Raw genomic sequence first — 15,994 nt, 5'->3', positions numbered from 1 at the left:
GCTACTTAAGGTCAAGGGGAAGGAGAGGTATATATGAGTTCAGTTAATGTTCAGGACAGAGGTTAAGTTCACATTTTTTCCAGCATTGCAACAGTGCCACTCCTGACCATGAACATAGCTCTGTGTTAGGTACTGATGCTAACGCAGGAAACATATTACGGTTGGTTCTTGCGCTCTAGTTGGGAGTTGAGAAAATTATGTGCAGGGTATGAATAGCAAGTAGAGAAGTTGAGTAATGGGGACAGAGGCTCCAGTTAAGGAAGGTTTCTTGGGCTGGGCCTTGGTAATCCCTTCACTTTTTTTTGGCTGCATTGGGTCTTCATTGCTGCACGCGGACTTTCTCTAGTTGAGGCAAGGTGCGCGGGCTTCTCATTCTAGTGGCTTCTCTTGTTGCGGAGCACGGGCTCTAGGCACGTGGGCTTCAGTAGTTGTGGCTCACGGGCTCAGTAACTGTGGTGCATGGGCTTAGTTGCTCCACGGCATGTGGGATCTTCCTGGACCAGGGCTCGAACCTGTGTCCCCTGCATTGGCAGGCGGATTCTTAACCACTGTGACACCAGGGAAGTCCATCTCTTGTATTCTTTTTTTTTTTTTTTTTTTTTTTTTTGCGGGATGTGGGCCTCTCACTGTTGTGGCCTCTCCTGTTGCGGAGCACAGGCTCCGGACGCGCAGGCCCAGCGGCCATGGCTCACGGGCCCAGCCGCTCCGTGGCATGCGGGATCTTCCCGGACCGGGGCACGAACCCGTGTCCCCTGCATCGGCAGGCGGACTCTCAACCACTGCGCTACCCGGGAAGCCCTTCTCTTGTATTCTTGATAGACTATTTCACAATATCCTATGTTACTTCAATTAGTGACTTACAGGCTAGGCAATAAAAATCAGCTTTGTTCAAGGCAGAGTTTTTCCTATCCTTTCAGTGTAACTTTTTTTTCAAGAATTTTCTCTCGTGGGTACCTCAATCCTGAAAGTACAGTTTGTAAACTCAAAGCTCAGGGCAGCAAAGGACTATGCTGAGTTAAATGGGGGCAGTGGGCTCTGGTGGGCGGCTAAAACCCCAAGCCACAGATAGCCAAGGTCCCTAAGTCCTAGAGGTCGGAGGAAGATGAACTGCTGCAGTGTGTTCCTGTGGCAACTAAGTCATCAGCAGGCTGGAAAGAGCAGGCAGGGCTGGTGCAGGAGGGAGAGACACATCTTGTCCAAGAAACTAAGGGGGATTGGGGCAGGAGTAAAAGTGCGAGGATGTATTGTCACACAAGTGTCTTACAACTTGGATACATGTCCCCAAAGTGCTGATCACTGAAACCTTTAAATGAACCACTTATTAGATAGACTCTTGCACAATGCAGAGCTACAAGATGGAGCTCTCACTGGGCTTTGGGGACTCACTCAAGTCAGTTTTCAAGTTAATTTGATAAGTTGTTATGACAACTGCTCTTCCTCTGAGAAATGAATGCCTCCAATTTTGATATTACATTAAGGTTCTTTGTTTTAAGTGAAATTTTGAGCAATTTTTTGGGGTCTTTGTTCTTTAAGGGTTATGGCTTAGGATTGGCAAATGAGTCTTATTTTTAAAACAGTTTTTTGAGTAGGAGACAGTGGAAGTGTGGGCATAGTGTCACATAAGTGAGTGTGTGGGTACACACGTGTCTATACTGGTGAAAGCCAGCATCATTACTATCCTCAGTACCCAGATTAGCACCATCCCGTGTTTAAATTGCAGATCTAAACAGAGTGCCAGTTAACAGGAAATTACATTTTCAGTTTAACAGTGGCATTCGATTGTGCAGAAAGGAGCAGGTTCCTTGCTTTCTCTTTTTCATTCATTCCTTCCTTCTTCCTTCGTTCCTTTCACACTAGTAAATACATTTATCATCCAACTGCTTGAGGAGAGAGGAGTGTTGGGCGAAAGACAGGTTTAGTCATGAATGCTGGTGTGATGTCACTGCCAGCTCTGTGATCATAGGTGGTGTTAGAGCTCCAGGAGCGGCGGGGAGAGCCGTGGAAGAGGCGATGTCGCTCTCACACAGGCAGCCAGCCTCACGCACTGCCACTCCTGGCCAGCTCTGTCAGGGCCAGCCTGCACAGTGCTGGGTGGATTCCACAAAAGAAATGAGCCAAGCTGGGTTTGAGTGGCAGAGGACAGAGGGCAAGCTGAATGAGATCGGGCTGAATGTCAGCATGGACGGGCAGCTGAAAGACGGGCTTGTGAAGAATGCCAGCTTCCTGGAGCAGAATAAGCTCTGCTTCTTTGAGGGGAAGCTAGACAAAGAGCTCGGCATTGAAGCGCAGGACAAGGAGTATCAAGCCACCTCGGGTCACCTTGCGAGCAGGTATGTGATTGCAGACAGCTGCCATCCCTTGGAGGGGAACTCAGTGCACCAGAAGACGGCCGAGTTACATCTGGGACCCAGAGAGGGGCCAGACAAAAACAAAGCCACTATAGTTCCGGGGACGGTGGCAGGGAAGAATGTGCCGGAGACAGAGAGCCAGCCAGATCTGGATTTCCCTGGGGCTGCTGACATGCCCACCCAGTATGTTAAGGAGCAGGAAACCAGTGTTTGGAACCCCAACTTTCATCCCGTGTCAGTGGCTCAAGACCCTCAGCACTCAAGGGAAGGAACTCCAGGAAAGGAGAATGGCATCCCTGCTGGCTGCCGGGTGATTGGGGTGGTGAGTGATAGCTCTGGGCAGCTCGAATATGAGTCCTCCCTAGCGGTGGCTGTAGCCCACCCAGACCCCACTGTTGCGCACTCACCCACTGCCATTCCACCAATCACTAGGGTCGAGTTCACCCCGGACTATGTGAATGCCAGCTCTCATATCAAAGACCATGATAAGGAGTTGGAGAAATTGAGTTCTACCGAGGAGGGGGCTTTGCTTGACCAAGCCCCCCAGCAGAAAAAGGCAATGCGCCGGGCCCTGTCTGAGTGCTCTCATCTCTCAGTCCCCCCAGCTGTCAACCTTGCAGATAAGTATCCTGAACTTCCCGCCCAAGAAGAGCTTTCTTCTGGCCTGCTACTACTCAGCCCAATGCTGAGTCCCACACCCAAAAAACTGGGGGCTCCTGCCATTAGGCGCTCCATGACGGTGGCTGAGGAACAGACAGCCAGCCACAAATTGAACCCTGGAGAACTGCCCATTCTGTCTACTAAAGAGATACCTCCTTTCAACTGCGAGGAACCAGTGGCCAAGAGGAGAGAAGAACTGACCCACTTCAACAACAGCAGCAGCAGCAGCTCTGGGAAGAGGGAACTGGGCACTGCTGGGTTCTATCTCCATGGTAAGCTGGAGCAGATTCCTGAAGTAAGCAGCAAGGAAAAAGGACAAGAAGATACTAGTGAAACTAGAGCGGATTCATGCTTCCAAGTCTGCCGGGGAGGTGAGAAACGGCCAGGACAGACAGTTCTGGCAGGGAAGAAGGAAATTGAGGTCACCACAACCCAGAGCACTCCATCGTACCTGTGTGAAGAGACCCCACGTGATGGTATGTTTCTAAATTTTGCCTCCATGGGGAACAAGCAGACAGCAAGGAAGGAACCAAAGTGGCAGATTACCGGCAGGAGCGTTAGGCGGCTCGTTCCTGCTTGGAGTCTATGACTGCCCAGGGAAAGCTGAATTCCCTTGCATCGGAAGGTTGGGGAGAGTGATGCGAGAGGGTGCACAAAGTGACTCTAGCTGGGTCAGCCTGCACGTCTGTTGGTGTGACAGATGGTGTGGACTGAGGGCGTGGGCCGAATCCCGTCAGAGAGGGGTGGGCGTAAGACATAGAGCCCCTTACTTGACCTCAAGTCACCCTGCCCGCCCCTCCCCCATCCTCCCACCCCTCAGCTCCCTGTTGCTTTGAACCAGATGATTCCAGAGCCCTAAATCATCCAATCACAACTGATTGATTTCCTTGCTTGAAAATCTGTCACTGTGGATTCACAATGGCTTTATCAGCACTAACCTCCTCTCATTAAGTAGCGCAGTCTGGATGCAAGCTCTGTTTTCCGTTTTGCTTTTGAGAACGTTTTGCTTTTGTTCAAGCTGAAAAAGAGCCTTTTAAAGCTGGCTATTTAATATTCTTTTCCTGTTCTTCATGTTTGACCCGGTCTTGCTTCTAGTTTTCTCTCTGTGTATGTGTGTTAGGAGGATTTGTGGGGAGAAGGGGAAGAAAGGGAAAGTGGACAGTGGAGAGACTTGTGGTTAATAAACAGCTAAATGTTGCGGTCTTTGTGGCTGCCGCTTTGTCTTTCTTCCTGGCCCTTTCTTCTCTTCCCCACCCCCAGCTCTCCACGGGTCTTATTGTTGGTGGTCTTACAAAAGCTTGTTTTCCTCTGAGTCCAGTTTGTGCACAAAGGACCGTGATTCACAAGCTAGTTAATGGAGATTTACAATATGTGTTTTGTTTGTTATAAAAATACTCTCTTTTCCTAGGAACCATTTCCTCTAGTATTTATACCTCTCAGTACATTTTTACAAAAATGTTTTACTCATTTTTTCTTAATATTAGAAGTGGTATTTTCTAGGGGGAAGGGTAAGTGGAAAGGACCCTTGAAGACTGGCAGGTGTGTGGTGTGTTGTTTTTTTTTAAATAGAGGTGGGCAAGAAAGTGTCATATTTCCTCCATGATTTCTTATGACTCCAAGATGATAAGACTCAGGTGTCCTATGCTGTCGCTTCCTTCTAACTGTAGCAGAACTGTAAGGGCCTCCTGGATAGGATTGTCTCATCTTCTTTTGCTTGATCCCCAGGTGCCCAGTTCAGTGCCGTATACCTTCTAGGTGGTAATGAGTGAAGATTTTTGTTTATTTCAGAACAAGTTTGTCCTAGTTCACACTGAGAGAAGTTCACGTTGGTAGGAAAAAAATGTCAGATGACTGACAAACCTCACTGATCTGTTCACCTAATAAATGTTTGAATGCTGACTGCTAAACTCTATGTAGATAAAGCTATATAAGGATTCATTGTTCACCATACCTATCATATGCCACTACCTAGGCCCTGGATATTGTCCTTATCCTCGAACGACTTGTGATCTAGTTGGGGTGGCAGGGGTCGGGGGGTGGGGGTTGTATGAGAGGATTGTGAATCATGAAAACTTTTGGGAGGAGGTGGCCTTGGAAGCCTAACAAAGTGGAGGGAAAGCCTTCCAGGCAAAGGTATGAAGCTCAGACAGCTCACATTAGGTAAAAGAACAATGATGAGTATTTGTGGGGCTTCTCTTAATTATTATTTAGTTTCGAAGAACAGAAACACAGTCATAGAAACTCAAATTTATAAAAAGCTATTTGTTGACAATCTCAGGGAATCCTATTGCAGGAAGTGTAGCCCAGCTACAGCCATTGTGTGTCTCACTTAGGACCTCTGCTTTGCCCTGAACACGTGTTCCATTCTCTTCCCTTCTGGAAGGTGTTCTCTGCCGTCTCTTACTTTTTGCTTCCTTTGTGTCTCTGGTCTGTACAGGACATTGGTTGCCATGGTTTTGGGTTCTGTGCCCTACTTTATATCTTAGGAACCCAAGGTTGCTTGGCTATAGTTTTCATATTTTCTTTCTTTTAGGGAAAGAATGAGTAAGTATATCTTATTGTCTCAGCTTGGTCCAGTCACCTGTGTGCCAAGTACCAAAGCCTTCTTCACCAGTCTTGGCCATTTTGAGCTACCCACTTCATCTGGGGCTCCTCTGGAGAAGGATGTGGGTTGAGCAAATATGCCAAAGCCATCTGTACATCTGTGGCAAGAAATAATGGGATAACAAATCTAGAAAGTTGTTTGGAACCCAAGCTTAGTTGTTCCCTGAGTTGTTTAAACCTTACTCCCATGTTCAAAAAACTGTCCTGACTGCCTATGACAATAAATAAAGTGGCCCAAATTTGGCTTTGAGAGGATTCACCTGTTCTCAGTAGAAAAGATAAACTGGAAGACAGAGGATTGAAGGCAAAAAAATCCCATGATGACAGTTGGATACATGTAGTAGTAAAAGGTGAACTACTGAGGACATGATAGGGGAAGTATACCAGAAGCGAAATCAACTGGACTTGAAAACTGGGTGTGGAAGGTGAGGGGGGGCGGGGGGGCAGTTGAAAATGATGCTGTGATTTTGAGCCTGGGTTTTCCAGCAAGTAGTAGTACAAATATTGGAAAGATGCAACAGAAGGGAGCAGTTTTGTGTTCTTTGTGAACATTCTTCTGTGGAAATGTAGGGACATTTGGGTGGTGGTCTCTAGCAGTTGGCTGGTATATACCCCGGAAGCAAAGGAGGAGGCTCATGGTGAGAAGCACTATCTGGGAGGAAGACTATGGTTTCTGCTTATGTGGCGGTCATGCATTTTTCACTGGGTGACATTTAACTTGTGCAGGTTGAGATGTTGCATGTTTATATCATAAGCAGTGAGACTTCATGAAGTGTTCACGTTGTTTGCTGAAAAATCCTGTGCTTATTGAAAAATGTTCATGGTGGTCTGATGCCAGTGGCAACAAGTCAGACATTTGGTGAGATATTCTTTCAGCTTGCTCTAGAACAGAGGCGTTACCAATACCTTGCATGGTGGGAGTGGTTTTCTTTCTTCATATTTTTAAAACTAAAAAAATTCCATTTTCAACTAGAGATGCATATGGTTTCAAGCATCAAAAAGTACAAAATGCTATACATTAGAAAATCTCCTTCCAAGAGAAGGTGACATTGATTCACTTTTTCCTGTTCATCTCTTCTAAATACAGCTAAATACTCTGGAAAGAATGCGCCAGATAATCAGAAAAGGAATCTGAAAGGTAGAAGGGAGAGGGCAGGCTGGGTAGGGCTCAGGACTTGAGGAAGGACAGTGCAGTGAGTTCCCTTGGCTTTTCTTTTTAATCTTCCATGTGTCCTTGTCTGGGCACTGGAGGGTGTCTACAACCTGGAATCACCAACAAGCATAGATAAAAGAAGAAGAAAAGGCAAAAAGAAAGAAAGAAAAACCTGCTCTCTTTTGACCAAAGACCAAATAGGGGAAGCCCTATTTCCCTCCCCATATCCAGCAGTGGTGGTGGACTCAATCTTCTTGCAGGTGCAGTGTCAGCAGAGGTCATCAGGGCCTACCTGTTGTGCACTTCACACCTGGCAGCAGTTGCAGGCCCGATCCACCCACAGTGGCAGGGAAGCTCATCCCCAGTCCCCACTAGGTGACCAGCGGCACCAGCCTTCTACCCAGTAGCAGAAGGAAAGGTAGGTAGGTTTCCTGCTACACTCTTTCCTCCATCATCAGGCCAGTTAGGTGCTTCCTGCTCCCAGTGGCTTCAAAACAGGAAGTCCACCAGCATCAGGCAGCCAGAAATCAGGCCAGGAGAAAGTCTGCATTCCGTGGGTCCAGCATCACTCATCCCCCACCCAGTGAAACCATCTGTCCCAGGGAAGTGCCTTGAGCCCTTGCAGGCAATACCAGCAGGGATTGAGTGACAGCCTCATGGAACCAGAAAAACACAGCAGGCCTGTATTGCACTACAAGGGCCCTGGGAACTAAATTGTTATTGAAACTACCTGCACACTAAATTTAAATAGTGATTACCTGCTAATATACAAAAAGGATTTTAAAATCCATCATAAAATTATTTCCAGAAGAAGTTATGAATTCTCTTGAAACAAATGGAACTAGAAAATCTCAGCAAAGAAATAGAAGTTATGGGCTTCCCTGGTGACGCAGTGGTTAAGAATCTGCCTGCCAATTCAGGGGACATGGGTTCGAGCCCTGGTCCTGGAAGATCCCACATGCCGTGGAGCAACTAAGCCCGTGCGCCACAAGTACTGAGCCTGCGCTCTAGAGTCTGTGAGCCACAACTGCTGAGCCCGCCTGCTGCAACTACTGAAGCCCGTGCACCCTAGAGCCCATGCTCCACAACAAGAGAAGCCACTGCAATGAGAAGCCCGCACACCGCAACGAAGACGCAATGCAGCGCGCGCACACACACACACACACACACACACACACACACACACACACACAAAATACAATGAACAAAAACTGGTAGAGCTGAAAGGAGAAATAGACAAATCCACAGTTGTAGTTGGGGGCTTCTATATCCCACTCTAAGCAATTGATAGAACTACTGGACAGAATATTAGTAAAGGTAAAGAAGAATTTAACAGTAACATCAAACAACAGCATCCACTTGACATTTATAGAAATTCCATCTAACAACAGCAGAATATTCTTTTTTTTTTATTAGAGTATAATTGCTTTACAATGTTGTGTTAGTTTCTGCTGTACAACAAAGTGAATCAGCTATATGTATACATATATCCCCTCCCTTTTGGACCTCCCCCCCACCCCCCACCCCCCCCCCCCCCGCCGCCCCACCCTTCCTACCCATCCAGGTCATCACAGAGCACCAAGCTGAGCTCCCTGTGCTATACAGCAGGTTCCCACTAGCTATCTATTTTACACATGGTAGTGTATATATGTCCATCCTAATCTCCCAGTTCATCCCACCCTGCCGTTCTCTGTTCCTGCCCAGCAAATACGTTCATCTGTACCATTTTTCTAGATACCACATATATTCGTTAATATACAATATTTGTTTTTCTCTTTCTGACTTACTTCACTCTGTATGACAGACTCTATGTCCATCCACATCTCTACAAATGACCCAATTTCATTCCTTTTTATGGCTGAGTAATATTCCAGCCATATACGGATGTGGTATATATGTACCACAGTGTGTGATGTATGTACCACATCTTCTTTATCCATTCATCTGTCAATGGACATTTAGGATGCTTCCATGTCCTGGCTGTTGTGAATAGAGCTGCAGTGAACATTTGGGTACATGTGTCTTTTTTTTTTTTTTTTTTTTTGGCTGCGTTGGGTCTTTGTTGCTGTGCACAGGCTTTTCTCTAGTTGTGGCGAGCAGGGGGTACTCTTCGTTGTGGTGTGTGGGCTTCTTTTGTTGTAGAGCACTGGCTCTAGGCACGTAGGCTTCAGTAGTTGTGGCACGCGGGCTCTAGGGCGCAGGCTCAGTAGTTGTGACACACGGGCTTAGTTGCTCCGCGGCATGTGGGATCTTCCCGGACCAGGGCTCGAACCTGTGTCCCCTGCATTGGCAGGTGGATTCTTAACCACTGCGCCACCAGGGAAGCCCCATGTGTCTTTTTTTTTTTTTTTTTTTTGCGGTACGCGGGCCTCTCACTGTTGTGGCCTCTCCTGTTGCGGAGCACAGGCTCTGGACGCGCAGGCTCAGCGGCCATGGCTCACGGGCCCAGCCGCTCCGCGGCATGTGGGATCTTCCGGGACCAGGGCACGAACCCGTGTCCCCTGCATCGGCAGGCGGACTCTCAACCACTGCGCCACCAGGGAAACCCCCTGTGTCTTTTTGAATTATGGTTTTTTCAGGGTGTATGCCCCGTAGTAGGCTTGCTGGGTCATACGGTAATTCTATTTTTAGTTTTTTAATGAACGTCCATACTGTTCTCCATAGTGGCTGTATCAATTTACATTCCCACCAACAGTGCAAGAGGGTTCCCTCTTCTCCACACCCTCTCCGGCATTTATTGTTTGTAGATTCTTTTCAAGTGCCTGTGGAACATGCACCAAGATGGATCCTGGGTCATAAAACAAACTTCAATACATTTAAACGATTGAAATCATGCAGAATATATTGTCTGACCATAATGGAACAAATGAGAAACCACTAATAGAAAGACCACAGGAAAATTTTCAGTCACTAAGAAATTAAACAGTATACTTCTAAATAATCCATGGGTCAGAGAGGAAGTTTTCAGAGGACATTTTAAAAATACAATGAACTGAATGAAAATGAACATATCAGGAGTTCCCTGGTGGTAGAGTGGTTAGGACTCGGCGATTTCACTGCCGGGGCGGGGGTTGCATCCCTGTTTGGGGGATGATCCCACAAGCCTTGTGGCGCAGCCAAAGAAAAAGAAAAAGAAAAAGGAACATGTCAAAATTTGTTGAATGCAGCTATAGCAGTACTGAGAGGGGAATTTGTGGCAGTAAGTACTTACATTAGAAAAGAGAAAAGGTCTCAGATCAACACTCTGAAACTAAAAAAAAGAATGAAATAAATCCAAAACAAGCAGAGATCAGTGAAATTATAAACAATAAAACGGAAAAGAAAGTTTATTAAACCAAAAGCTGGTTCTTAAAGAAAACCAACACAACTGATAAACTTTTAACAAAAAGAGACACAACCAACCAATAACAGGAACAGGGGATATCACTACAGACATTAGAAGCATAATAGGGGAATACTAGGAGCACCTTTATCCTCACAAATTCAATAACTTCGAAGAAATATACCAGTTCCTTAAAACCCACAAATTACCATAACTCAACCACGATGGTAACCTGAAGAGCCATTAAAGAAACTGAAATTTTTTATTTTATTGAAGTATAGTTGATTTACAATGTTGTTTTAATTTCTGCTGTACAGCAGTGATTCCATTATACATATATACATATATTCTTTTTAAATATTCTTTTCCATTATGGTTTATCATAGGGTATTGAATATAGTTCCCTGTGCTATACAGTAGGGCCTTGTTTATTCATCCCAGATATATGAGTTTGCATCTGCTAATCCCGAATTCCCAATCCTTCCCTCCCCTTTAGCCATCAGAAGTCTGTTCTCTGTGTTTGTGAGTCTGTTTATATTTTGTAGATATGTTCATTTGGGTCATATTTTAGATTTCACGTATAAGTGATGTCATATGATATTTGTCGTTCTCTTTATGACTGACTTCACGTAGTATGATTATCTCTAGGTCCATTCATGTTGCTGCAAATGGCATTATTTCATTCTTTTTTATGGCTGAGTAATATTCTGTTGTATATATACACACCACATCTTCTTTATCCATTCATCTGTTGATGGACATATAGGTTGTTTCCATGTCTTGGCTATTGTAAATAGTGCTGCTATGAACATAGGGGTGCATGTATCTTTTCAAATTATAGTTTCATCTGGGTATATGCCCAGGAAATTGAATTTTTAATTAAAAAGCTTCTGATGGTTTCAGTGGAGAATTTTACCATACATTTAAAGAATAATTGACACCAATTTTACACATTCTTTGCCAGAAAATATAAGAGGAAGGAGCACTTCCTAATTCATTATATGATGTCTGTATTATCCTGATAACCAAAATCAGGCAAAGACAGTACCACACAAATTACAGACTGATGTCTCCCATGAACTTAGATGCAAAAATTTTTAACAAAGTACTAACAAATCACACCCAGCAGTATATTAAGATGATTATACACAACAGCCAAGTGGAATTTATTCCAGGTATGCAAGGCTGGTTCAATAATCAAAAACCAATCAGTGTAATCCATATCAAAAGTCTAAAGAAGAAAAATCATAAACACATAAAATTCAACAAAATCCAACACCCATTTGTGATAAACTCTCATCAAAGAATAGAGGGAGAACTTCCTCAACTTGAGAAGGAGCATCTACAAAAAACCTACAGCTGACATCACAGTTAATAGTGAAAGACTACATGTTTTCACCCTAAAGTTGGGAACAAGGCAAGGATACTTGCTGTCATCCCTCTTATTTAACATAGTACTGGAGGTTCTGGTTAGCACAGTAAAGCACGAGAAGGAAATACAAGGCATATAGATTGGAAAGGAAGAAAAAAATCTGGCTGTGTTTGTAGATGATATGATTGTTTATGTAGAAAATTCCAAGGAATCTACCCTCACAACCCCTAGAACTAATTAGTGAGTTTATCAGTGTCACAGGATACACTATCAACATGTAAGAAACAATTAATTGCATTTCCATTTAGTAACAATGAACCTATTTTATTCAAAATCCTGTAATAAATATTCGTAGCAGCTTTACTTATAATAGCAAACAGCCAGAAACAACCAAAATTTCCTACAGTATGTGAACGGTTAACCTGTGGTACAGCCACACCATGGACTTCTCATGTACAACACGGATGCACCTCAGAAGCGTGTTGCTGGGTGAAAGAGGCCAGCTACAAAAAGTAGGACACTGTGTGATTCTACTTACATAATATTCTTGAAATAATATTTTAGAGATGGCAAGCAGATTAATAGCTGCCAGAGCTTAAGGGATTGGAAAGGCAGAGGGAGTGGGGTGGCTCTAAAAAAAAAAAGGGTAACATGAGGGAGCTCTGTGGTGATGGAACAGTTAATATGTTTTGATTCTTAGTAGTGGTTACATAAAGCTACACATGTGATAAAACGGCATAGAACTGCTTACATACCCGCATACCTGCATGCACGTGCACGCGCGCGCGCGCACACACACACACACACACACACACACACACACACAAATGAATGCATGTAAAACTGGAAAAGTCAGATAAGCTCTCTAGATTGTACCAATATCAGTTTCCCGGTGTATGCAGGGTGTCATTGGGGGAGACTGGGTAAAGGGTACACAGAACCTCCCTGTACATTCCTTTGTAACTTCCTGTGAATCTTTACTTCAAAACAAAAAATTTTAAAATAAAGCCTCCTAACGCTCCCTAGTTTTGTGCCTGGTCCTCCACCCCATCCCAAAATTAAGTCACCATTGTTTTGTTTCATCATCGTTCTTCCAAAGACTTTTTAAAAATGCATGTACAAGTGTATTTGCAATAGAAGTGTATTGTCTTTTCTAGACAATGGTTTCATGTTATACCTACTGTTCTGTGCCTTGCTTTTCTTTTCACTGAGTAGAGATCGTTCCCTATCAGTCATGGTTTATTTTTTCAAATTCAGAGATAACATTGATACTTCTGCCATATGCTTTAACCAGTTTTCAGTTAACAGACTTCTGGGTTCAGTCCTTTGCTTTTAGGAACAATGCTCTGGTGAAAGACCATACACATTTGCTATTTTGCAGGTATGTGAATATATCTCTAAGATAAATTTCCAGAAATTATAATTCTGGATTAGAATTTATTTGCACTTGTAATTTTCGGAGATACTGCTAGACTGCCCTGCATCTGATTTGTACCATTTCACACACTTCCAGCAGTGTATGTCCTCACATTATCCCCAGCAGCTACTTTGAGATTTTAGGACTTTTGGACAATATGTTAGGTTAGAAATGGTATCTTTTCATATTTTCAAAAGTGATTTGTATTTCTTTTTCTGTAAACTGTGTTCATATTCTTTCGGCCATTTTTCCTGTTCATTTTCTTTTCGGCCTTTATAGGAGTTGGTTGATTTGTAGGAGTAGTTTATGTAATAAGCTCTGTGTCTTTGATGTGAGGTTCAATACTTTTTTCCTGTTTATCATTTGCCTTTTGACTTTTCCTATTGTTTTTTGGGGCACGTGGAAGCTTTTTATTTTTCTGTAGTCCAACTTATCTTTTGTGGCTTCTAGATTTTGTGCCAGTTAGAAAGGTGTTCCCCACACCCAGGTTATAAATTTCATGGTATTTTAATGCTTTCTGGTATAGCCCTATTGAAATCTGGAGTCACCTCCCCACAGTGGTGCTGCTGGGCGTAGCCTTAGGCTGTAGACTTTATTTCTGGCCCTGGATCTGATTTCATGGGTCTCCTCGGCCTTGTTGGAAATCTGGGTCACTGCTAGAACCAGATCAAGTTCATCTCACATCCTCCATAAAGTGGTGCTTTACAGGGAAAGGAAGGAAGGGGAGGACATTGGATGATCTTCTGGCTCTTATCCCATCTCTCAGCAACCTTTATTCCAAGAGATAAACTCTAGTAGAAGTGGTTTTTGTCCCCTATGTGCTCTGGGAGTTAGTGGTTGGGTGACAGAACCCCTTTGCCGGTCTCCAGGGAAGGGAAACGAAACTTCAAGGGCCATTTCCTTCCACTGAGCATTTGTGCAAATCCTAGTTAAGTTGCTTTTCCACAGGCACAGGCTGCTTGAATCTCTGGAGTCTAAAACTGTCCTTCATCACAGTGAGGGGGACTTGGGAGTCTTGTCCACTTTCAGCAGCATAGCTCTGGATTTTCTCAGAATGAAGTGCTAGTTAGTGGTGTGTCTCTGCAAAGACTTGCATTTTCGCAATGGTTGTGAAAAACATTTGCTTAGCATAACTTTTCCCCCTTTAGGAATAGCCAAACTAGAAGAAGGACGGCTTACTGGGAGTGTGACCGGAAATGACATCACCGCCCCTCCAAACAAGGAGCTCCCACCAAGCCCAGAGAAGAAAACAAAGGTAGGTGCCAGAATGGTAGGTTGTCTTCTGCTGTAATTTTTAAAAACTATCTTCTGCTTATTATTGCTTGAATCATGCAAATGAAATTTCTTTTTTCTGAGCTATTATGAGTCCTTCCTCAAGTTTGGACATGCTTAGAAAATATTTTATGTTCCCATTTTACCATGGTGGCCTAACTCAAACATTTAAATCTTTTGCTTTTGACCGTATTATCTTGAATATCTGTTCTGTAGATGTTGTTTCTGCTTCCCTTAACAACAATAATAAAGGGAATTACAGAATTATTCAGAAATCCATTCTGAAGTCTCTGTTAATGAAAAAGGAGCACAGATTGTTAAGGTGGATCATAGCTCCAGACATTTATTGGTACTTATTGCAAAGTACAAATGCCACATTTTAGTGTGGGCTTAAAACAGGACGTTGATATTGCCTCATAGAGGTGCAGATAATAAATAGCCTAATCACCTGCTGGTGACTTTCTTCACAGAATTATTGCAGGCTTCAAAAGTTAGTTAATTGTTTAAAGTTATGACTGAATTTAAATCTTCAGGTGCCAAACTGCTGGAATTTGTGACACTGTCATTAGAAACAATTCCCAGTTTTCTTTATCTGCATCCTGGTATCTTTCCACTATTTACTGAGCTCAGAAGAAAGGAGTGCTAATTTTCGGTTGCATCTATCCTCATTGCTTATAATTTTACTTTGAATTGTGCAATTTATACTTTTTTTTTAAATTTGTTTTTATTCTTGTCTGTGTGTTTGATGTTGGCCTTTAAAAAAAAAACAACAAATCAACTTAAAGCCTTTGGCCACCACTCAACCTGCAAAGACTTCAACATCGAAAGCCAAAACACAGCCCACTTCTCTCCCTAAGCAGCCAGCTCCCACCACCTTTGGTGGGTCGAATAAAAAACCCATGAGCCTTGCTTCAGGCTCAGCACCGGCTGCCCCACCCAAACGCCCAGCTGCTGCCACTGCCAGGCCTTCCACCTTACCTTCAAAAGACGGGAAGCCCAAGGTAAGTAGTCACCTGAGCACCGTGCCAGGGAAAAGTTTTCCCCTCCGAGCGTCAGGTAGTCAGACTCTGTCTGGAAGCAGGCTGGTGGACTAGGGGAAAGGAGAGGGCAAAGGGGGAAGGGTAACGCAAATCACTTTGGGAGCTCTTGACGCAGCCATGAAATTCAGTGGCCTGTTTTCCTTTGTGCCTTTTCTGCCCTGGCTGGAGGCACTCTTGCCTCTGCTCCGGCTCCTCCTTTCTCCGAGCTCTTCCTCACTCTTCGTCTGTTTACATGCTGGTTAACCAGTTTCCCCACTCCACATGCCAATCATATACTCATTTTTGGTGTAATTCCGCCATCAAATTCCCAGTCAAATTCAATTCTTTGTCTTTCTTCTTAATCATCCCGCAGAAGTGAATTTCCTCCATTAGTTGATTAGTGATTAGCTCTTCCAGCTTATCTTCCAGCAGATTCCAGCATCAGGTGGTAACTTAACTTTGCTTTTGGCATTAGGCTACCTCTCACTGGGCTCCTTCTGCAGTTTTTCAGTTTTCCGGGTCACCCACACATTATTGCTTAGAAATGGGTCAGTTTGGAACAGCAGTAGCTTCACAGGATTGTTCTTGGAGGAGAGGGTGGGTGGAATCTGTGACTGCCTTTTCTAATATCTTCTTTTCTTTGAAAAGGGCCTTTAGGTCAGCCTGATATTACTTTTTTTTTTTTTTTTTTTTTTGGCGGTACGCGGGCCTCTCACCGCTGCGGCCTCTCCCGCTGCGAAGCACAGGCTCCGGACGCACAGGCTCAGCAGCCATGGCTCACGGGCCCAGCCGTGCCACGGCATGTGGGATCCTCCTGGACCGGGGCA

At 44.2% G+C, this 15,994-nt stretch overlaps 2 protein-coding genes across 5 annotated transcripts in view; both read left to right on the top strand.

Moving 5' to 3' along the window:
• MAP4 (microtubule associated protein 4) overlaps positions 1-15,994 on the top strand; it is a 167,884-nt gene that overhangs the window by 134,064 nt on the left and 17,826 nt on the right. For all 4 annotated transcript variants that reach the window (XM_029244327.1, XM_029244326.1, XM_029244325.1 and 1 more), the window contains exons 9-10: positions 14,025-14,131; positions 14,934-15,149. In XM_029244327.1, the coding sequence (XP_029100160.1) occupies positions 14,025-14,131; positions 14,934-15,149 (323 nt within the window). The remainder of the gene's footprint in view (positions 1-14,024; positions 14,132-14,933; positions 15,150-15,994) is intronic.
• On the top strand, positions 1,893-3,651 carry LOC114908072. Its single transcript, XM_029244334.1, has one exon. It carries the CDS (start codon positions 2,011-2,013, stop codon positions 3,595-3,597), a length of 1,587 nt encoding a protein of 528 aa, XP_029100167.1. The 5' UTR covers positions 1,893-2,010; the 3' UTR covers positions 3,598-3,651.

Source organism: Monodon monoceros, unplaced genomic scaffold (assembly GCF_005190385.1).
Source record: "Monodon monoceros isolate NGI ecotype Baffin Bay Population unplaced genomic scaffold, NGI_Narwhal_1 Super_Scaffold_3, whole genome shotgun sequence".
Taxonomy (NCBI): Eukaryota; Metazoa; Chordata; class Mammalia; order Artiodactyla; family Monodontidae; genus Monodon; species Monodon monoceros.
The sequence above is the reverse complement of the archived record's forward strand: the minus strand, read 5'-3'. Positions and strand labels throughout refer to the sequence as shown.